The 23,842-nt window shown below is 45.0% G+C and overlaps 2 protein-coding genes across 5 annotated transcripts in view; one reads left to right on the forward strand and one right to left on the reverse strand.

Annotated features, from left to right (window-relative positions):
• LOC123588721 (acyl-coenzyme A synthetase ACSM5, mitochondrial) overlaps positions 1–23,842 on the reverse strand; it is a 111,956-nt gene that overhangs the window by 25,263 nt on the left and 62,851 nt on the right. The window lies entirely within an intron of this gene.
• PDILT (protein disulfide isomerase like, testis expressed) overlaps positions 2,077–23,842 on the forward strand; it is a 44,356-nt gene continuing 22,590 nt past the window's right edge. Inside the window, exons 1-2 of the mRNA XM_045459854.1 lie at positions 2,077–2,319; positions 10,652–10,855. Coding sequence (XP_045315810.1) covers positions 10,654–10,855 — 202 coding nt within the window. The 5' untranslated portion in view covers positions 2,077–2,319; positions 10,652–10,653. The remainder of the gene's footprint in view (positions 2,320–10,651; positions 10,856–23,842) is intronic.

A 23,842-nucleotide genomic window follows, 5' to 3' on the forward strand; every position in this document is an offset into this window, starting at 1 on the left:
CTTTCTAACGTTCAATGTATTTTATAAAAAACATTTTTTTCCAGTTTTAATACGAAATGATTGACAGATAAAATTCTATATATTTAAGGTATGTGGCATATGCATTACATAAATGGTTACCACAGTTAAGCTAATTAATACAGCCATCACTTCACCTACCTGCCATTCAATATTTTCCACTCATTCACTTTTGCTGTCTGTTCCCTCCCCCAACCCACACATGCACACTAGAATATCAACTCCACCAGAACATGGATTTTAGATGTTCAGCCGTTTCATCAGGACTTATAACAGTGCCCTGCCACACTGTAAGAGTTTAATAAATACTTGTTGAGTCAATGAAGAGTAAATGAGAATTAACATTTAGTGAACATTTTTTGTCTGCCAGTCATTGCTATGTGCAGCAAGCACAAATTGACCTCTGATGTTCTCTGACCTCAGATCACCTTTCTTCCTTAGCACTAGAAGTGGTTCAAAGTCCTTTCGATGGAAAAGGGGCTATGAGTGCCTCCTGGAGAGGATGCTTAGGTGTCAGCTGCCTTGCTTTGCAGTGGTTAGCATCACACTGGGTGTTCATCCTCCACTGTGTTTTGTTCCCTGAGGCTCTGGCTTGTTTCCTGGCCAGGCTGGTGTTGCCCCTTCCCATGGAGGCAGCTCCTCTTCCTCCCTGCCAAGCATGACCATAGCAAATCATCTCTTTGACCTTCAAATTCCACTTCCTCAGTGCCTAGGCCTCTAATGGGTCCCAGGCAACCGCTCTTATCTGCAAATCTGCAGCCAGATCTAAAGATACATTCTCTAGTCTCAGGGAGGTGGATGGTCAGATGACCTGCTTTTCAGAGGACCTGAGGTCAATTTCACTGCTATCCATCAGTATTTGATAAGAATCCAGTCACACAGAACTGGAGGCTACAAACTCTGACAATAATTCTGCTGCTACTGCTAATAATACAATAACTGCCTTTCATTTAGTCATTCAACAAACATCTTTAAGCACCTGTTAGCTGCTAGGCAAAGTAAAGTATAAGGAATTTAAAAGGTGATTGCTACTGTGATGAAAACTAAAGCCTAGAAAGAGACAGAAAGTACCTAAGAGGATTGGGGAGGTTAATGGTTTTAAACAAAGTGATGGGGAAAAGGCCCAGGCTGAGAAAGTGATGTTTGAGCAGACTTACAGGAGATAAGACAGTAAACCTGGGTGAAGAGCCGACTATAGAAGAAACTGATATGGGAAACAAAGGCAGAAGGAAATGGCAGATAAAACTGAATTTCCTTATAACCTGCAGCCTGTTGACAAATACTTAAGGCAGGCAGAGTAAAAGTTTCTCAGGGAACTCCCTGCTGTCTTAATGCTAATGCTTTGCTGGAGGGAAAAACAACCTTAGGGTGACAGTAGCTAGGCCTCCAGTATCCTGGGAGTCTTCTTTAGCATATGAACTCCCAAGTATATAACCAGTCTATCCACAGGGTCCTGGGCAGCTCTTTCTGCCCAAGGGTTTTGTCCCCTGGCTTTAATACAATCACCTTTTTGCACCAAAGACATCTTCAAGAATTCTTTCCTGGCTGTCAGCTCCAAACCCCATGAACCCTCCTCATCACCCCAAAACCTCATCAGAAACCACGAGTGACCCTGAGGTGGGAGAGTGACTGTCATATTGGAGGAGCGACAAGAAGGCCAGTGTGGCTGCAGCAGGGAGTGGGAGAGAGGCTAGGAGAGGAGACAAGGGCCAGCTTTCTGCCCTCCAGGTCCCTTGCAGCTCACTTTGGCCAGTCAGCTCCGTTAACCCTTCCAACAGCCCTGTGAGTTCTATGCCATTTTACACGTGACAAAACTGAGCCTCAGAAAGGGTGAGCGACATGCTCAAGGCCACCCAGCTATTCAGGGACGGAGCTGGGATTCCAATTCCAATGTTTAGACACTTCTGTGCCACCCTGTGCCACTCTTGGCCGGGATGTATTTTGTTTCTGGTGTTCCCTGTGACCTCCAGCCCCACCCCTGTGCTTGGGCAAGCTCCTCTCAGCAAGGGCAGGGCCTTCTTACCCAACAATGGCCATTCTTCTCCAGGGCCACCCTGGCCTCCAGAACCCCAGAATGTGGAACACTGCTGCTCAGGCTGCTGTGGTTCCCGTGTGTCTGGGAAGGGTCTTCATTTCTGCCTCTGGATTTCTTTAGGAAACTTGGCGGCCTCCAGGTCCTACTCTGTCACAAAGGAAAACCAGGAGTCTGTTCTTCAGGCCACGACTTCCCTCCTCAAGTGCCCCGGAGTTTGCTGCCCCAGCTCGGCCCAGTGGGCCTGCGTGTAACCAGACTTCCTACAGGTATGGGCTTGAATGAAATGGCAATTCTGATGGATGGGCCTTGCCCTGGCGACATTCCTTCTGCCAGGATGGTTAAAATTTAAGTGTGGTTTACTGCGAAGATGGCTACACATTAGTATCACCTAAAGAAACTCACCGCACCCTATACAGACCAATGAAATTACACCTAGTGTATTTGGGTTCAAACATCAGTATTTTCTTGAGGTTTACCAAGAGATTCTAATGGGCGGCAATGGTTGAGAATCATTGAAATACACTGTGGGGTTTGTGTGAGAATTAAATTAGATAATTTGTTCATTCATTCATTAAAAAACATTCACTGAGTTCCAGATCTGGACAAGGCACTGTTCTAGGAGGTGGGAAAACAGCTGTGAACAAAGGCACTTACAGGAAAAAGTTTAGAAATATAAACTGTGGAGCCCCTGGATGGCTCAGTGGGTTAATCGTCCGACTTCAGCTCAGGTCATCACCTCACAGTTAGTGAGTTCAAGCCCCATGTAGGGCTCTGTGCTGACAGCTCAGAGCCTGGAGCCTGCTTCGGAGTCTGTGTCTCCCTCTCTCTCTGTCTGTCCCTCCCCTGCTCGTGCTCTGTCTCTGTCTCTCAAAAACGAATAAATGTTAAAAAAAAATTTGTTTAATAAAAAAATAAAGCATGTACACTCAGAAATAATAATACAGGATTTGAAGCAAATGGGGGTGATGTGGCCGAGAATGCTGGAGGCAAAGGTAGTGGGGAGACAGAGTGGCCTGGGAAGACCCCCCTCAGAGGAGCTGGTGTTAGGGACCTGAATGACCAAAAAAGGTTACAGATCAGGAAAAGGGTGTTCCAGGCAGAGGCAAAGGTCCCAAGCAGTGTCTGCCTTAGGAGAGGGAAGGAACCAGCCTGGCTGACATGCTGACATAGGAGGGAGAGCACAGGGCTGAGGTCACAGGAAACGGGATGATGGAGTCCTGAGACGCCACCATATTGTATGTGATGGCAGGCCCCTGGCTTCTCCATAAGACAGTGATGTGATCTAAGCTGTGTTTTAGAAGGAAATCTCTAAATTCTGTGTGATGAATGGATTGGGAGGAGAGCAAAAAGAATATAAGTAGAGAGGAGGCCACTGCTCCAGCTGGACCAGAGACGATGCTGGCTGGGACAGGAGGCTCTCAGTGTTGGAGAACAGGGACATTTAGTGCTCAGAGCAGTGGTAACTGGTAGAAAGGCCCTCTGCATTAAATACTCTTATTCTTATTTATTCTTATTCATAAGAGTTTTCTATGATGGCACTCCTCCCTGTGTGGGGGTGGAGGGTAGAGGCTGGATCTAGGCTTGGAATTGGCTGTGGCTGGGGCTGAGGGTTCCCCAGAGGGACACAGAGGAGCCACCAGGATTATCAGGCCAGAGTGGTGGGTGCAGGGAGAACCGGGGTTCCGGACAGGAGCAGGGGTCTGGGTGGGGTTGAGGGTACAGTGTCAGGGGTTGAGTCACAATGGGGTCCAGAGTTTGAGGAGGAGCTCTGTGATGAATCAAGGCTGAGCTGTGGTCAGAGAGGGTCGCAGGAAAGAGTAAAGGGTGTGGTGTGGAAGGTGGAAGGTGGAAGGTGGAAGGTGGGGGAAGAGAAAGAGAAACGGGGCAGGGAGACAGAGAGAGAGAGACACACACACACACACACAACCTGTCCCCCTCCCACTCTTTTCCTGGAAATGTATACAGTTCACTTTTTTGCTCCCTTCAGTTGCTAAACAAAATTCAACTGAGTAAATTTTAAAGATCTTATTGGCTTTATTCAATGATTAATGAATCAGGCAGTATCCCATGTAGCAGATGTTTGTTTGCTTTCATGTTTAATTTATTTTGAGAGAGAGAGAGAGCATTCATGAGCACAAGCGGCGGGAGGATTAGAGAAGAGGGAGAGAGAGAATCCCAAGTAGGCTCCCCTCTGGCAGCACAGAACCCAACTGGGGGCTTGATCCCATGAACCATGAGATCATGACCTGAGCTGAAATCAAAAGTCAGACACTTAATGGACTGAGCCACCCAGGCACCTCTTTGCTGGTTTCTTTTTTTTTTTTTTTTTTTTTACAAGTATTCCTTAGCTTTGTTATTTGTATGTTTGTTTATTCTTACTGAAATGTAATTAACCTACAGTATTATATTAGTGTCTGGTGTGCAATATGATTCAACATTTCTATGCATTACTCAGAGCTCATCACAATAAATGTACCCTTAATCCCCTTCATCTGTTTCACCCATCCACTCACCCACCTCCCCTCTGGTAAACACCAGTTTGTTCTCTGTATTTAAGATTCTGTTTTTTTGTTTGTCTCTTTTCGTTTATTCATTTGTTTTGTTTCTTAAATTCCACATATGAATGAAATCATATGGTGTTTGTCTTTGTCTTACTTATTTCATTTAGCATTATACTCTCTAGGTGTATCCATTGCAAATGGCAAGATTTCATTCTTTTTTTATGGCTGAATAATATTCTGTTATATGTATACACCACATCTTCTTTACCCATTCATCTATGGATGTACATGTAGGTTGTTTTCATCTCTTGGCTATTGTAAATAATGCTATAATAAACATAGCGTTACTTTATTTTTTCAGATTAGTGTTTTTGTTTTCTTTGGGTAAATATCCATCAGTGGCATTACTGGATCATATGGTAATTTCAGTTTTAATTTTTTGAGAAAACTCCACCCTGTTTTTTTATTTTTTTTTAATTTATTTTTGGTACAGAGAGAGACAGAGCATGAACGGGGGAGGGGCAGAGAGAGAGGGAGACACAGAATCGGAAACAGGCTCCAGGCTCCAAGCCATCAGCCCAGAGCCTGACGCGGGGCTCGAACTCACGGACCGCGAGATCGTGACCTGGCTGAAGTCGGACGCTTAACCGACTGCGCCACCCAGGCGCCCCTCCACCCTGTTTTCCACACTGGCTGCATTCCTACCACACAGGATTCCTAGCCACACAGTTTGCATTCCTACCAATAGTGCAAGAGGATTCCTTTTTCTCCACATCCTTGCCAACACTTGTTATTTCCTGTCTTTTTGAGTCTAACCATTCTGACAGGTATGAGGTGGTATCTCATCATGGTTTTGATTTGCATTTCCTTGACAGTGAGTGATACTGAGCATCTTTTCATGTGTCTTCTGGCCATTAACATGCAGGAATACTCTTGTCAAAGGTCTTTGGGGGAGCCCACCATAGCCCTGATCAGCCTGGCCTGCACTCCGATGCTCTGCCATCCACTCAGGCCAAATGACTCGCTTTGGTTGATTTCATTTGACTGCGTGGCTCTCTCTCTCTTTTTTTTTTTAACGTTTATTTTTGAGAGAGAGTGTGTGAGCAGGGGAGGGGCAAAGAAAGAGAGGGAGACACAGAATCCAAAGTAGGCTCCAGGCTCCATACTGTCAGCACAGAGCCTGATGCAGGGCTCAAACCCACGAACGTCAGGATTATGACCTGATCCAAAGTCAGGCACTTAACCAACTGAGCCACCCAGATGCCCCAATCGCATGGTTCTCAACCTACAGACTGCAAGACAGAATTATCTGTGACTATCAATGGTAACACATGGATCTCATTTGGACCCCAATTCAATCAAACTTGAAATTATGAGATAACTGGGTTAATTTTCACACTGTTTGGATATTTGATAAGAAGTTATTGTTCATTCTGTTAAGTAGGATAATAGTATTGTGGTTATGTTTTATTTCAAAAAAATACCTTTTAACAATTCATAATTCATTATTTATGGATGAAATAATGTTAAGATATGGGACTAGCTTCAAAACAGTTCAGGGCAGGAAGTGATAAGAATGTAAACAAGATTGGTAGTGACAGTAAACCTAGTTGAATGATGCTGGAGGCACACCAACCAGTCTACTTTTGCATATATTCAAAATTTTCCAAATAGAAAGTTAAAAATAAAAGAATCATTTGGGGAGCTTTTAAAACATACAGCTCTCTGGGCACTACTCTAGTGATTCTGAATTAGTTGGTCTGGGTGGAGGCCTAGCATAAGTACTGTTTAAACAGCTCCATGTGAATTTCAGGATAAGAAGTGCTAATGGAGCACAGGTTCTTTATCATATGCCCACAACTACCTTGGGAGGCAGGCACTACTCACTCATTCTACAGATGGAGATGCTAAGCTCTAATAGTGGACTTACAAATTTGAGGAGTCCAAGATCTAAGGTGTGAGTGAAGTGTAGGGGCATGGGCAGCATGGTGATTTAGATGCTAAGTTTGAGAACTTTTCAGGCAGAGAGGCAGATAATAAATGCTTTTGGTGTCATTGGCCACATACAGTCTCTGTTGCAACTACTGAACTTGGCCATTATAGTTAAAGCAGCCAGACAATAGTAAAAGAATGGATGTGGCTGTGATCCAATAACACTGAATTTATAAGAACAGGCAGGGAGTCAGTTTGCTGAACGCTGGTTTACACCACAGGCATTGGGCTTAGATGTACCTGAGCCCACGTGCTCCTTCATCTACCTGTTGGGTGGTTTTGTATGAGTCTCCACCTTGGTGAAGGGGGCATCATAACTGTACCTACCTCATAGACATGCTGTAAGGATTAACAAGATGGTGAAGGTAAAGCTCAAATACTAGCTTAATACATAATGATGTTACTTAGTATTATGGGCTAGCCTGGGTACCGGGTACTGGGGCTGCAATGGTCAGCAAAGAGTCAGGGTTGGGGTTTCATTGCAAAGGAGAAACAGGGTAGGGTCCCTGTGATACTGTGATTTGTAAGTGTTACACAAAATTCAGCCTAGGAAATTTGAAGATCTAATTGGTTTTATTAAGCAATTCATGACTCAGGCAGCATCCAATCTAGCAAGTAGAGAGATGCTCCCAGGGGTTGTACAAAGTGGAAGGTTTGTATAGGCAGGAGAATGGGGCAACATGTTATTAGCCAACAAATGAAAGGATTGTTTCAGGCCAGAGCATCTTTTGTTGGGAAGGGAAAAGCATGTTTTTTTTGTTGTTTTTGTTGTTTTTGTTTTTTTTAATCATGCAGATTATCTTACTACTGCTGATCAGGAAATTTCAGGTTGACTTTTAAAAGGTCACATTCCTATGTATACAATGGAATATTACCCAGCCATCAAAAAGAATGAAATCTTGCCTTTTGTAACTACTTGGACGGAGCTAGAATGTATTATGCTAAGCAAAATAAGTCAGTCAGAGAAAGACAAATACCATATAATCTCACTCATATGTGGAATTTAAGAAACAAAACAGATGAACATGTGGGAAGGAGAAAAAAAGAGAGAGAAGGAAACAAACCGCGAGAGACTCTTAAAGATAGAGTACAAACTGGGTGTTGATGGAGGGAGGTGGGTGGGGGATGGGCTAGATGGGGGATAGGTACTAAGGAGGGCACTTGTGATGACAAGCACTGGGTGTTGTATGGAAGTGATGAATCACTGATTTCTGTTCTCAAACCAATGCTGCACTGTATGTTAACTGACTAGAATTCAAATAAAAATTTTAAAGAAAAAAAATTACAAATAGAAGGTCACATTCCTGGGGTAGGTTGAAACTGCAATTAAGTCTTGCTTCCTATGGGGGGGTGCAAATTACTCTATTGGGGCTTGTTTTTCTTTTTTAACATAAATATATATATTTGGGCATTCAGATGACCAGATACATTCTGATATTTATTTGGTCTTCATCCATAGTTCCTGGACCAAAACCCTTGGAATTTCATGAGCAATAAAAGCAAAGGAGCATCTTTTGTTACAACATTTGGTCTCTTGTCTTCAGTTCCTAAAAAAAAATGCTTCAGAGCATAAACCACAGGGTACTCAGAACCCCTTTCTTTAAAAAACAAAACAGGGGCGCCTGGGTGGCGCAGTCGGTTAAGCGTCCGACTTCAGTCAGGTCACGATCTCGCGGTCCGTGAGTTCGAGCCCCGCGTCGGGCTCTGGGCTGATGGCTCAGAGCCTGGAGCCTGTTTCCGATTCTGTGTCTCCCTCTCTCTGACCCTCCCCCGTTCATGCTCTGTCTCTCGCTGTCCCAAAAATAAATAAACGTTGAAAAAAAAAATTTAAAAAAAAAAATAAATAAATAAAAAATAAAAAATAAATAAAAAAAAAAACAAACCAAAAAAACCCATTCTTACAATTTGAGTCCTGACTTGCAAGTGCCTGGTCCCTGCTGTGAGTTTCAAAGGCCTGCTTTGCAACCCCAAATCAAAAATCTGGCTCTGTTCTCTGTTGCAGCCTCAGCCCTCCCCTCCAAGGCAGGACTTGATTGAATGATGGAAGGTACAGGGTATCAGGGTGGGGGAACCTCAGTTAATGTCTCAAAATATTGTCCACTGCATCCATTTTGCAGTGGGTCACTAGAGAGACAGTATATCATTGTGGTTAGGGGCATGGATTCTGTAGCTAGATTGCCTGGGTCTATGACCTATGAGCTGTGTGACCTTTCTGTGCCTTGTTTTATAGTCATTAAATGAGGATTATAATAATGCTATTCCTACCTCATAGGGTGTCATAAGAGATGTGATGGCATGGAAGGCACTGGAACAGTGCCTGGCACATGACAAGTATGTTAAGTACCTTTTTACTCATAAAATTTAGAGCTAGAGTTGGTCACATTCTCTATATTTTAGGCCAAAAAATTACATTAGATCTATTTTTTAAAAGCCTTCAGATAGTCTGACAAACCTATTTCCCAGGCAAAAATCATTTATTCATTCTTTCATGTATTTATTCTCACCACTTGTCCATTTTCCTACCATAAATACCAGGTGCTAGGACTACAGCAGTCAACAAAGAAGTTAAAATACTGATAAATTTAATCCGAAGGTGTGACGTAGAATATACCTGCTATAGGTCATTTCCTTTTCTTTCTTTCTTTCTTTTTTTTAAGTTTATTTATTTTGAGAGAAGAGAGAGCGTGAGCAGAGGAGGACCAGAGACAGAGAATCTCAAGCAGGTTCTGTGCTGGCAGTGCCGAGTCCAACACAGGGCTCCATCCCACAAACCGTGATATAATGTCCTGAGCCAAAACCGAGAGCTGGACGTTTAACTGACTCAACCACCCAGGCACCCACTCCTACCTGCTATCGGTCTTCTTCAAGACACTCAGGTAGTCCACGCTACACAGCGAAATAGCTCTATGCTTGAGGAGTACTTACAAAGATCTGAAGAGGTGATTCTATGCTCTAAATTGTTAGGGAAGACAGGAAGACATAATTAGGGAAAGTGGAACTTACAGAAAGGAAGCTTCTGATCCAGACCATTCTACCATTCTAACAATTAAAAAATGTAGAAAGAAAGAAAGAAAGAAAGGAAGAAAGAGAGAAAGGCAGGAAGGAAGAAAAGAAAGAAAATGAAAAAAAGAAAGGAAAGGAAAAGAAAAAAAGGAATGTACTTTTATAGGAAAGTACCTAGGATATATTTCACATTATGGAGTAAGAAAATCAGAACACTGAACAATATGCATAGCTGACTCCATTTATGTTTAAAATTGTACATTCAAATGTGCATTTATATAGGAATTTTCAATATGTATAAGGATCCATTCCAAACTGTTAATAGTAGCTTTCTCAGAGGTGGGACTATGAGAGACATTTTTATTTTCTACTTAACATGTTTTTATTGTATTGCTTGGAATTTTTACAAGTGTGACCTACAATTATGACTTAAAAAAATGTTTGTTTATTTATTTCTTTTGAGAGAGAGAGAGAGGGAGGCAGAGGGAGAAAGAGAATTCCAAGCTGACTCCATGCTGTCAGCACAGAGCCCAACGAGGGGCTCAATTCCTGGCACCTCATGACTTTTAAAAGAAATATTTACAGTTGAGAAAAATTGTTCAAAAATCAAATGGGATACATGAATGAGAAGCGAGGTCACGAGCTTCCCATTATAAGGGTCATTCAAGCAGGAGCTGGAGGAGTGTGAAGCAGAAGCTGTGATGGGGAATTTACCCCTTATTTCTGGGGTCCAGAGGCTCATCCCAGGACTCTGGAGTGGGACTCATCTTCTACAATAGTCTCACCTTTTGCCTGGGAAGCCAGTGGGCTCAAATGCTGGCATGTGATTTGGCTTCGTGGAGCTCTGAGCAGGGCCCTGCTGCTCTGAACTATCCCTGCACAGTTTACGTAGGGGCTGAGGTTAAGCTAACACTTTGCATCTCTTCCAGTGCTACTGCCATGTGTGGGCACTGCTAGGGAGCAGTGGGCCATGGTCGGGCCGTGTTCTCCATAAACAAACTGGCTGGGCGGGGAAGGAGAGTCGGGGAGGGAATGATGACATGGTGCCCTGCCATCTGTGTTGATAAGGGCTCCTGTTCCTCCTCGTGGCCCTACAAAATAGCCATGGAGCTGCTATGGATCTCCCTGCTGCTGGCTGCCTCTCGCGGCTCCACTGTCCAGGGCTTCCCAGAGGAGGACGTCAAGGAAGCCAGCATCAACATATCCCAGCCTTTGCATATTGTGGAGGAAGGCAACCTGCTGGTGCTAACACCTGCTGGCCTGACCCAGATGCTGAACCAGACCCGCTTCCTCATGGTGCTCTTCCGTGAGTGTCCCCCACTCCTGGGTGATGGGTGATGGGTAGTGTGAGATCTATCTCTTTGCTCCTGGAAGCCAGAGAAGTTTTACATATTGCTGAACAGATGAGAACACATATTATTAACATATTTAAAATTAATATGGATATACTATCATTCCCGATTTCCAGATGAGAATGCTGAGGTCCAGGGATGTTAAGCAACTTGCAAAATACTACGCTCGATTTAGTCTTGATTTGTATGTTGCTCCTCTGTACCACTGAAGGTAAAAAGCCAACTTTTACTCATCAGTGTCTTTATATTCTGAAATTCAACTTTCCCCTCTGTTACGAGGGCAGGAGCATCCCGACCATACTGGATTGTTGTAAAGATTAAATGAGATTATATGTTAAGTGGCTGGAACACAAGCAGAGGGCAATAAATGGTGGCAGCTATGGGCAAGCTCTTGAGCAAAGATTTGCAGACCATCACCTTTATCTGAACTCTGCCTGTCCACTTTTGTTCTTTGGACTGTTGTTCTTCATTTCAATGGACATTTCTTCTTTTCCCTGGGGCACTGGGCACAGAGCTGTGCCCCTGGGAGGGATTTTCATAACAGCTTTCACATAGCCAGTACTAACTGTGTGCTGGGCACTGTCCTTAGTGCCCCACAAAACGTTAAGTTAGTTGATCTTCACAACAACCCAGCATGGTGGCACCATTTGTCTCCCTATTTTATAGCTGAGGAAACAGAAGCTCAGAGAGGCCAAGCGATTTGCCCAAGGTCACAGAGCTCACAAGTGGGGACTACAAACCCTGTGCCACACCACTTCCCACGTGCAAGGATTGGGAGGATACAGAAAGTAGATGTCAACACTGGATTCCAGATTCCTGCCTCCAAAGCCACTCCTGGGAAATGTCTGGCTGTGTGTCAGTCCCCAAAGACCTGCTGCTGGTCTGTACCTGGCCTGACTAGCATCCAGATTCCCTGAAGCCTGGCAAGGACTCAGGTTCCAGAGCTGGGCAGTGAGGTACAAGTGCTGCCCCTTCTTGGTTTCTGCCCCTTTCCATGCAGCCCCTCCCCCTACATTCTCTTCTCCTCCTCTTGGTTGCTACTGTGGCATAGCCCTTTCTGCCTTCTGTCAGTTTGCCTTCCACTAACCCTGATGCCTCACAGGCTTCCTTTTCTCTCCAGTGTGACCAGTGCATGTCCTGGGATGAAGTTCAGTGCTTAGAGGTTCACGGTCCTAGGCTCAAACGCAGGACTCTGCCACTTACTGGTCAGATGACCTTGAGCAGGTGACCTGGATCACTCTGAGCCTCTCTTTACTTGGCTGTGAAATAGGGAATTTAGCAATAGGATATAATTCCTAGTGTGCTTCTCACAGTGCCTAGTGCATAATAAGAGCTTAAGAAATGTTTTGGCTGCCATTCTCTTTATCATTATTAGATTCCTCTGCACAAACATGCTAATAATGTCTCCCTTGCAGGTTGCTATGGTGATGAAAATGGGTTCAAGTATGCAGTCATGAGTGCCTAGTGAGCACCCATTGGGCACAACTATTATTATTGCATTCTGATTCATCCTACTTTTACTCAGCTCTGCTCAGTGCCAGGACTTGGGTGGGTCCGATGGGAGCCCCAGAGAAAAGAGGCCTTGGTTTCTGCTCTCCGAGACTTTGTAGTTGAATCCATACTCATGCCATTAGAATAGTCTGAACTGTATACACTGAGTGTCTCATGGAGAAGTGACAGCTTGGAATTGTCCTCAGAAATGGTTCTCCAAGCTGCAAACCAGCTGAGCAGCCTCCTCTGGCTTAACTCCTGCATCCTTGCTTCCTAGAATGCGCTAGGGTCTCCAGTCCAATTCAAATGCATCTTGAAACTTGAAGGTTGGCCTGAAGTGAGAGAAATCTTCACTATTTGGCCTCCCAGTGATGCCCAGTGATGGGCAATCTTTAGCCAGAGCAGTGGAGTGAACCCTTTGGAATCTATTGTTACTGACATCAGTATTTACCAAAGACCACATGCCAAGCACTGGTAAATCCTAAAGTGTTTGTTGTTGTTGTTGTTGTTGCTGTTGTTGTTGTTGCTTTTTATAACTTGACTCACCCACACACTTTGTCTATAGATGACATCAAGGTTTGGAGTAAAGTACACAAGTTTGGGAGCCAGACAAGCCTGAGTGTAAAGTTCACTGCCATGAACTAGATATGTGGCCTAAGGTACACTCCTTTGTGTCTCACCTTCTTTATCTGTGAAGTGGGAATAATGAAAGTGGTAGAGTCATTATAGGGATTGACTAAATATCTATGAAGGATCTGGCACATGGAAAATGCTCAGTAAATGAGTCTTCATCCTCCCTTGGCCCCAAACACATGATCAACTTTCTGTCAGTTAGGACTGGGTTCAGCTTCAAGGAATAAAAAAAAAAAATCTGCTAATGATGACTTAAATCCAAGATTTATCTCATATTCTCATATGTAGACCAGGGATAGGCAATCAATGGCTGTCCTAGCAGCTTCACAGTATCAAGGACCCAGCCTCCTCCTATCTTCTTGCTCCATCACCCCTGATATATTGTATGTAGCTTGTGGTCACAAGATGGTTGTGGCACTTCTTGCATTGCACTGCACATTTTGCTAGGGAAAAAGAGGGACAGGCAAATAGCAAAAGGACAAAATACATGTCAGCCAAGTATGTTCCTTGAAAAAAACAAAAACAAAAACAAAAACAAAAAAACTTTTTCAGAAGCTCCACCAGTGACTTTTGTTATATCTTATTGGCTAGAACTGTGCCATGGCTATTCCCAAATGAGGAGTCTGAGATGGTGAATATTTTAGGTTTCTGTCCTCAATGGTCCAGGAAGCAAAGAGCTTGGGAATGGCTGATTCACAGTATTTGCCACAAGATCCAAGGTTGTAGGCTAATTTAAGTGTGCCAAACATCTTACTAGTTCTTTGTACATTGTGGCTCAATTTTTAATGCTAGATGAATGAAGTCCTTTAATGAAACGAATTCTAAAAATGATTGCCCACCTTTGTACCCAAACTCTTTCATTGTTCTGATTTTGATTAGATATTTTAAAGATCACTGTGTTCGGGAAAGCTAACCGCTATAACAAACCCCAAATCTAGTTTTGTAAAGGTTGATTTCTTAAATCTTGGTCTCAGGCAGGTCTGCAGAGAAACTTTGCTCCATACAGTCATTCAAGTGTCCAGGGTCCTTCCATCTAGTGACCCAAGCATCCCTTAGGGCCTAGGGTACTCCACTGAATCCTCTGCCTCCAGCCAGGAAATGGATTGAGAGACACAGGACATGCTTCTGGGCCAGGCCAGCCCTGGAAATGGTGCACATCAGTGTTATTCAAAGTGTGGTCTATGGACCAGCAATGCCAGCATCACATAGGAGCTTGTTAGAATTGCAAAATACCAGGCCTTGCTCCAGACCTACTGAGTCAGAGTCTCAGGTGATTCACATTCATATTACAGGGTGAGAAGCACTGTTTAACACCACTTCTGCCTGCATTCCAATGGCCGTAGCTCTGCAAGAGAGGCTGGGAAACAAATTCCAGCAGTATAAATGAAGAGGCAAAAGAAACAGGTTTTGGGGAACACGTGGCATTATCTGTCTTAATCACATTATCTAAAAGCCTTGAAACAGCTTTTGATCAAATGCAACCTGAAGCTGGGGTGGCTGAGAGGCAGCCGGGTGGTATAAGATCTTCTAGACATTGAACCACCAGAAATAGTTTTCTCTTCTGGGCAGGAATGTCAGCAACTGTTTCCTACGTAGGGTTGGCTTTATGGACTGTTTGGCTCAGGTTAAGTTTCCAAGGACAACTCATTCCCAAATCCAATAGGCGCTTGCCAGTCCTCACCTTCCTTGACCTAGAGTACTCCAATCTGAGACCCAACCTGAGTCCCTTCGCTCCTTGGTGCCCATGAGCCCATTCCCTTCTGGTTCCCTTTGATCTCTCTGGCGCACTTCTCTGTTCTTTATGGCTCCTCTTCTTTCCTGTTATCCTGAAATCAAGGATGTAACAGGCAGCCCATAGACACAAGATGGCCAGCAGGTGGGTTATGTTTGGGCCACACAGTGTTTTAATTTTTTTTTAAATGTTTATATATTTTTGAGAGAGAGGAACAAGTGGGGTTGGGGCAAAAAGAGAGAGGGAGACACAAAATCCGAAGCAGGATCTGGGCTCTGAGCTGTCAGCACAGAGCCTGACACAGGGCTCAAACCCACAAACTGTGAGATCATGACCTGAGCTGAAGTCAGAACCTCAACCAACTGAGCCATCCAGGTGCCCCTAGGCCACACAATGTTTTAAAAATCGAGAGATTTCACAATTATAATTGAATTTACATCTGCTCTTAAAGAAATAGAAGATCTGGAGGCACAGGCCCACATTCTTGCAATGTGACAACTGGCTTAAGCTGAGTAGAGATTTTCCTTTTGGATCAGAAAACATGCCTGTTAGTTCGCCACATCTCTATCCAGCCAACGCCACACAGTCACACTCCCTGCCTCACCCCTGTACCATTTGAGTCTGTGTCACCCCATCTGAAATGCAGGTCCCAGTCTCTTCTTATTTGGTGCGGTCTGAGTGATGTTACTTGAATCAGGAAATTCGGGCATGTGACGGCATCAGCTGCCCTGGGTCCCAGAGCCTCCTCAGCTGGCTTGTGCAGCCACTTCATAGCACCGTGGAACAAAAACACTCTTTTTTGTGCCTTTAACCTTGATAGTTCCCAGAAGGGAAAATGTGATTGTGTCATTTTTGCTTCCATCCAATGTGGAGCATTCCTGGTGTGTAAAATTCCATCAAAATAGTTCTGAGACTCTGATCTCCATCTAGCCCAGGCTGTTAATGGTTTCCTTCAACCTTGGCGCCAGGGTACATGCTGGGTTTTACTTCGAGCCCATGGAGTAAGATCTTGTAGGGGAGATCCAGTATGGGCTATTTGCACAAGCCTGCGAGCAGGGCAGACATTTCCACTTTGTTGATTGACTCCTCCAGCCGGTTCCCCACATCTCTCACCCACCCCAGAATGTGGGCCAGCACTTACACATCTGTTTTATGGTTCCTTTCAGGGAAGAACTGAGAACCCTGCAGCTCTATTCCACCTGAAGTAGAACTGTAAGCTAATGGTTTGCACAGCTCAGACATCCAAGAAGAAGACCTCTGTCTTTCCTTTTTTGCAGTGGCCCTAATCTCTGATCCTGGACTCTCAATGTTGAGCCATACACTTTGCATGACACAACACACATCTCAACACACATTTACCCTTCCAAAACTGGTGCAGCAGACACAAAAGAAAAGGAAACTGTCCTGCCCACATAAGAACACAAATCTCTGCCCAAATGACTGCTCTGTTTTAATCAGGCAGAAGGGGGAGTCCATGGTTCTTCGAGGCTTTAACTGACATCTTAGAATTCAGGGATTGACACTGAACCTGGGGCTACAGACAGAGTCAATCAATTTTACATTCCTTAATGACATTTAATGACAACCAATTTGAATACTTTAAACTTAAAGCATTCCCACCAGCAGGTATTTCAAAGCAGTAAACACCAGCAGAGATGTTGTTATCCAAAAGAGACAGTCAAGCTCATTACATCTGAATATTTGACTCCTTCCAATACTCAGTTTAAGTCAAAATGAGTTTTCAAAACCTGGCAGGCCTTCTAAAGTGACCTTTGGAAAATCTAATCCCTTGGGGAAAGTATGATAAACAGTTTTTTCTAGGAATAAATAGGCTCTTTACAACAAAATATTTTTCCAATATTGTCCCAGGGACATACTATATAGTAAGTCTCAAATCCTTAGTTGTTGCTCACTTCTTCATCTCTCTGAGGACTCCAGGCTCAAGAGTCAATTGTCAGTAGGACCCTTGCTCTTGCATGTCCCTCACACGCCTCAAATGCCACATGTGTTCAAAACAGGCCTCAGCATCTTTGATTTGCTCCCTACAACTTGCTTTTCCTCATGCCCTGCCTTAACTGATAGCACCACTATCCACCCAATGTCAAAATCATGAATCTCAGGGTCATTCTTGACTCTTCTCTTTTCTCACATCCAACCCATCACCCACCAGGTCCTGTTAATACCACCTCCTAAAGCCCTCTGCACTCCCCAGATTTCGCATCCCCCTGCCACTGCCTTAGTTCAGGTCACTGTGTTCCCCACCTAAAACACTGCAGTAGCCTTCTCAAGGGTCTCCCTGCCCCCTCCAGTGCTGTCCCTACAGCACACCCAGAGGTATTTTTTTTTTTCTGAAATCCAAGTCTGACTGGGTCACTTCCTGATTAAAAACCCTCAGTGATTCTCTAAGACCTCAAACTCCTTAACATGGCTACAGTGTCCTCTGCTTGGTCTAGACTTGGCCAACTTCCCCACTTCATTTGAGAGCTATGCTCTAGTCCCTGAATAATTTGTGGTCCTCAGGTAGGCCACACTGGCTCAAGCTTCAGGGCCTTTGCATTTACAATTCCCTGTGCCCACAGTGTCCTTCTTATACTACCTCATCTGGATTGTGAGGTTTAAGTTCATGAAGCCACCTTCTCAGGAGGCTGTGTCCACCCTTACTCCCACCTACACTGACTGGCAGGCCCTCCCATGCCAACACAATCCTGTGTACTCACCCTTTCATAGCATTTGCCAAACTGTATTGAAACGGCTTTTAAACTTGTGGGCTCCATGGGGGGGGGGGGCAGGGGCCAAATCTCATTCATCTCTTGATTAGTAACATCTGGCATTGTGCATGGTAGGCCTGCATGAAATGTTGAATAAATGAGTGAATGAACTGAACTTGCCTTTGGCCATAATGTTCTGCATGAATGAGGCAAGGAGAGAAGGGTAGGCTACCTTTAGTGGGGAGAGGCCAAAATGAGATTCATCAGGAGCTGTGTCTAGGGTCATTTAGGAAGTGCCTCTAAAGCAGAGATGGCAAGAGTCCTGGGAACAGGTTAGACGGTGATAATGATGATGATGAAGATGGCAATATGGATAAAGGATGGTGATGAAGATGAAGAAGATGATGATAATGGCCATTTATTGAGCATATGTATTCCAGGCACTGTACTTGGTCTCATCATCTCCATCTTACATTATGAGGTAAAGACTTCTTAGAAAGGCTGGAAAATTTGTTCAAAGTCATACAATTGATAAGTGGTACAGCCTGGATTTTAGACGAGGTCTGACACCAAATGTACAATCCATCTTAAAAAACTGTGCTGTAACTGAAATATTTATTTAGCGACTTACTTACTTATTTTTCATTCATTCATTCATTCATTCATTCATTCATTCAATATTTATCAAATACCTGTTATGTGCCAGATAGACTTCTAGGCACAAAACAGACGGACATCCTTGCTTCGTGGCACTTAGGTCCTAAAGAGAGGAGACCCAAGATAAACAAATAAGTAAAAAATATAGTATGTCTTATGGTTAAAAGTGTTATGGAGAAAAACAGAAGAGCAACAGGAAGTGCAAAAAGTTAGTGGAAGTTTATTTAGGGTGGTCTGGGAAGGTGAAAATTCAGCAAGGAACTGAAGGCAGGAAGGCAGCAACCCATGCAGATAGCTGGGAGGAGCGCATTTCAGGCAGAGGGAACAGCAAGTGTAAAGGCCCTGGGTGGGAATGTGCCAGGATGGCTAAAGCTGAGGTGCTAAAGAAAGTGGGAGATCAGATCAGAAAGGAAGTACAGTCCTTTAGGGCCTTAAAGGCCATTATGATGGTCAGAGGAATTTGTTGGCTGACCCTTGAGGAACTAAAAGGGACGGATTACCATCCTGAAGTTCCTACCATCTGTGAGCACTTCTATACACTATACTGGCCCTATGGAATGGGAGAGGATTATTCTCAGAATACTTTTCCATGCTTGATCTAAAGTAGGGTTTCTCATATTCAGCACTACTGACACTTTGGCTGGATCATTCTTTGTTGTGTGTGTGTGGTGGGTGGGGGATGCACTGTAGGATGTTTAGTGGTATCCCTCACCTCTACCCACTGGATTCCAACAGCACTCTAGTTGTAACAACCAGAAATGTCTCCAGATATGGCCAAATGTCCCCCATTGAGAACCACCATCTAAAGAAAGGCAGACACCAGTTGCCTGTGCTGGGAGCTAATCTCCAGTCCCTACACTCACATTTCCCCATCCACCAGCCCCTCCCCTGATTCACACTGGCTTCTCAGAAAAAGGGAACCCAGGGTTATCTACTAAAGACCCAGGCAAATATTGATCCTTGGTCCATTAGCCATTAACACATCTACACATCACACAGACATTCAGAGACCAATTCCCTATTCTAACATGACCCTGGGTCTCATTTGCTTACACTAAAACCAATGTGAGAGCCACAGAATAGACCCAGGCTTATACTGGATAACTTGGTGCTAGTCACCCTTGTGTCTCTTTCCCCAAGAACCAGAAGATCTGCTGAGGATCCTGACATTTCTATAAGACTCCCCCTTCCCAGAGAGAACCTAGTCAGAGCAAGATCAAGGGTTCCCCCACCTATGTCATCAAAATACTTAATGTTTTTCAGGCACTTTTGTGCCAGAGCTTTGAACACCTTGTCTTACTGTGTAGGATCATCTTAAGGTATAGGATCTATTAGTATCCCCATTCTGTAGATGAGGAAACACAGGCACAGAGATATTTAAAAAAACAACCTCCCTGAACTGCAGGTGCTATAAACCACCCTAACTGTCTCTGTTTTATGAAACAACCTAATGAAGTTCAATGAGTGCCATATAGTAGTATGTGTCAGACAATGAACTCTCTCTAGGTAGAGCTTAGGACCCAAAGAAGGCTGTACTTGCAAGAAGTCTCAGCCTCCCAGCAGAGGGCTCCCTACACACCCACAGCCCACTGGGCTCCACTCTGCCCAAGCAACAATGTACATCTGAATTGTTACCATACCCCAGCCAAACTGGCATTTCCAGTTGGCCAGGGCAGGACATAGGCACCAAGACCTGAGGAGTGTACACATTGATTTCATCTTTACAAGCTTGGAATTCAAGGTTCCAGAACCACAGGGGTAAAACTGATTTGCAAATTTTAAAAAGAAACCAGAAGACAGGACTGTAAATCATAAAGAGTGGATTTGGCTCTACAGATACTCTCTATTCTGATGGAAACCACCCAGAGCAGGGGAGATGGAAAATGCATCCCATCCCTCCCTCCAGGAAAAGAAACCTTTTTCAGATCAGCTAACCTATATGGTCAGTTAGAGCATGAATCTGGGAGTCATCCAGTCTTGGGGCTGAATCTTAGCCTAACTGTGTACCAGCCATAAGACCTCTGGATTTCTATCTCTTGTCTGTAACATTCCTCACCTGGAATGGTAGATAACTCAGAGGTTGTTATGAGGATTAACCAGGATAAAGCATGTAACATTTAGCAAAGTGATTGGCACAGTGAGTGCTCAATAACTTGTAGTTGTTGTTACCTTGTTATCATCACCATCATCACCATCACCATCGCCACCACCACCATCATCATCATCAGTGGAGTCATCCTTGACCTCTTTTCTTCACTCACACTCCACATCCAATCTATTATCTCCTCCCATTTCTCTCATCTATCTCCAGTCACCACCTCCTTCAAAATGTCTCCAGACTTTGACCAGTTCTTACCCCCTCCATTGCCATCACTCTGGCTCAAGTCATTATCACCTCTCACCTGGATTATTACAGAGGCCTCCCACTGGTCTCCCTGGATCCACCCCTTTCCCCTTCAGTCTAATGTTCATATAACATTCAGTACAATCCAGTTAAAAATAAGTAGGATCATATCTAACTCTGCCCCAAACCTTCCAGTATCTTTCTACAACCCTCAGAGAAGGGGTTATTCAGGGGCCAACAAGGTCCTATGTTATCTGACCCTGACACCTGTCATTCTGCTCCAGGCCAGACTCCTTGTCATTCCTCAAACATGCTGCACATACTCCCACCTCAGGGCCTTTGCACTTATGGTTCCCCTGCCTGGAAGCTCTCTCTCTCCAGATATCCACATAGCCTGCTTCCTCACCTCCTTCAGTCTTTATTAAAATGTTGTTTCTCAGTGAGGCCTCCCTTAGCCTCCCTACTTAAACTTAATCCCCCTGACACTCCCAACGTCCAGCTGCGCTTTTTTTTCCACTTAGCACTTAGCATCTAATATAGCATATATTTTATTTCTTTACTTGTTTATTTTCTGTCTTCCCTAACAAGAGCAGGGATTTTTATCTATTGGTTATTAAATCCCCAGTACCTAGAACAGTGTCTGACACATGGCAGATCCTAAAAAGGATTTGCCAAATGAATTGCGAATGGGAGAGGAGGGAAGATGGCGGCGTAGGAGGACGCTGGGCTCACCGCGCGTCCTGCTGATCACTTAGATTCCACCTACACCTGCCTAAATAACCCATAAGACTGCCAGAGGATTAGCAGAACGGAGTCGCCGGAGCCAAGCGCAGACGAGAGGCCCACGGAAGAGGGTAGGAAGGGCGGCGAGGCGGTGCGCGCTCCACGGACTGGCAGGAGGGAGCCGGGGCGGAGGGGCGGCTCCCGGCCAAGCAGAGCTCCCGAGTCTGGCTGGCAAAAGCGGAGGGGCCTGACGGACTGTGTTCCGACAGCAAGCGCGACTTAGCATCTGGGAGGTCATAAGTTAACAGCTCTGCTCTGAAAGCGGGAAGGCTGGAGGACAAAGGGAGGGAGAGCTGCTGAGCCCCCGGACGACAGAGCTCAGTTTGGTGGGGAACAAAGGCGCTCGCCAGCGCCATGTCCCCCGCCCATCCCCCAGCCAAAATCCCAAAGAGAACCAGTTCCTGCCAGGGAACTTGCTCGCTCCACGCAAACACCCAACTCTGTGCTTCTGCGGAGGAGCCAAACCGCCGGCAGCAGATCTGACTCCCTCCCGCTGCCACAGGGCCCCTCCTGAAGTGGATCACCTAAGGAGAAGCGAGCTAAGCCTGCCCCTCCTGCCCCCGTGCACCTTGCCTACCCACCCCAGCTAATACGCCAGATCCCCAGCACCACAACCCTGGCAGTGTGCAAGTAGCCCAGACGGGCCACGCCACCCCACAGTGAATCCCGCCCCTAGGAGAGGGGAAGAGAAGGCACACACCAGTCTGACTGTGGCCCCAGCGGTGGGCCGGGGGCAGACATCAGGTCTGACTGCGACTCCGCCCACCAACTCCAGTTATACACCACAGCACAGGGGAAGTGCCCTGCAGGTCCTCACCACGCCAGGGACTATCCAAAATGACCAAGCGGAAGAATTCCCCTCAGAAGAATCTCCAGGAAATAACAACAGCTAATGAGCTGATCAAAAAGGATTTAAATAATATAACAGAAAGTGAATTTAGAATAATAGTTATAAAATTAATCGCTGGGCTTGAAAACAGTATAGAGGACAGCAGAGAATCTCTTGCTACAGAGATCAAGGGACTAAGGAACAGTCACGAGGAGCTGAAAAACGCTTTAAATGAAATGCAAAACAAAATGGAAATCACCACGGCTCGGATTGAAGAGGCAGAGGAGAGAATAGGTGAACTAGAAGATAAAGTTATGGAAAAAGAGGAAGCTGACAAATGAATTGTGAATGACTGGATGAATGGACAGATGAATGGGTGGATGAATCTCCAAGGCTATTATTGTTAGATCCTGTCCAGCTAGCTTTCAGATCCCAGCATTCCAGCTATTACAGACTACCTCTCTCATTTCTTCCATTCCGGATACTCAAGAGCACTGGGCTGTGGGTGGAACTTCTAAAAGCTCCATCATTTGGACAATCATTCCATGTGTTTCCCTTGCCCTGAGATGCTTCCCTTAGAGACTCAGATTTGGACAGGAAGTCAATCAGCAACCCTGAGCCAGGCAGGGCCAAATCCACAAGGAAGCCAGGGGAGAGGCCTGAGGGCCTGAGCAGCTGGCAACAGGCCAGGACCTGCTGGTGGTGATGGATTGGGGGCAGTGGGTATCAAAGGCAATGACGGTGACAGAGCAGGCAGTGGAGAGGCGAAAAGTCCCACTTCCTATTCAGTGATTGGGAATTTAATGAAAACCATCATTCACTTTCGGGTTCCATCGCAGGAGCAGGTGTGCTGACTGATAGCGGGGCGTGTTCCAGTTGTCCTGAAGCAGGCTTTCTGGGTTTTGCTTTATAAAAGACCTCTCTGTTGGACTTGGAATTTGCCCAGGCAGTGGGGTCACTTGTACTTTTTCCAAGTGCTCCAGATGGACAGGAGAGAGGTGTGGGGGCTGAAAAGGGGAATGTGTTCTGACTTGAAAGGGAATCAATGACCCCCCTGCCCTGGCTCAGTCCATCTGCTGCAGACATCAGGGCACTGAGGGGCCTGCAATCTCAGTGTTATCAGGAAGAAGGAAGGCAAATGTGAGTGCCTTTTTGTCTCCTCTCATTTAGGCCAGGAAGGCCTTCTTCTGCCAGGATCACATTCCAGCTTCCTGCGGCCATTTTCCAGAAAAGGGCTCCCTACTCCTAAACCCCCACCCCCACTGCCCAGCAATATGAGGGGCCAAGGAATCTTAATTGAGAGTGTGAGGTCTCTTTGACACCACTAACCCCAAAGGACAGGATCAGAAAGAGTAGGGGAGCATCATAACCTCTCCCCACCCCCATCTTTCTCACACCTGACCTTGCTTGCTTGAGAGTCCCCTGCAATATTACATGCAGCTATAGGGCAAATGGAGGGGCTCAATTTGGCCTGTAACTCCAGGATTTTCTACCAGATGGTGCGCATGTCCCCTCATTCTTTTCCCTAGAATTTCTGACCATAGAAACTGCTCAATAATAATGGTAGTAATAATAATGCTTTAGGTCCTTACCATGTGCCAAGCATTGTGCTAAGGGTTTAACATGCCAATATTGGTTACAGAGCTGATTTAGTGGTTCCAAATCCTGGCTATATCTCACTGCCATGTGGCCCTGGGCAAGTAGGACATTTTGCTGCCAATCAGTTTCCTCATCTATAAAATTCATATAATAACCATACCTACC

Source organism: Leopardus geoffroyi, chromosome E3 (genome assembly GCF_018350155.1).
Source record: "Leopardus geoffroyi isolate Oge1 chromosome E3, O.geoffroyi_Oge1_pat1.0, whole genome shotgun sequence".
Taxonomy (NCBI): Eukaryota; Metazoa; Chordata; class Mammalia; order Carnivora; family Felidae; genus Leopardus; species Leopardus geoffroyi.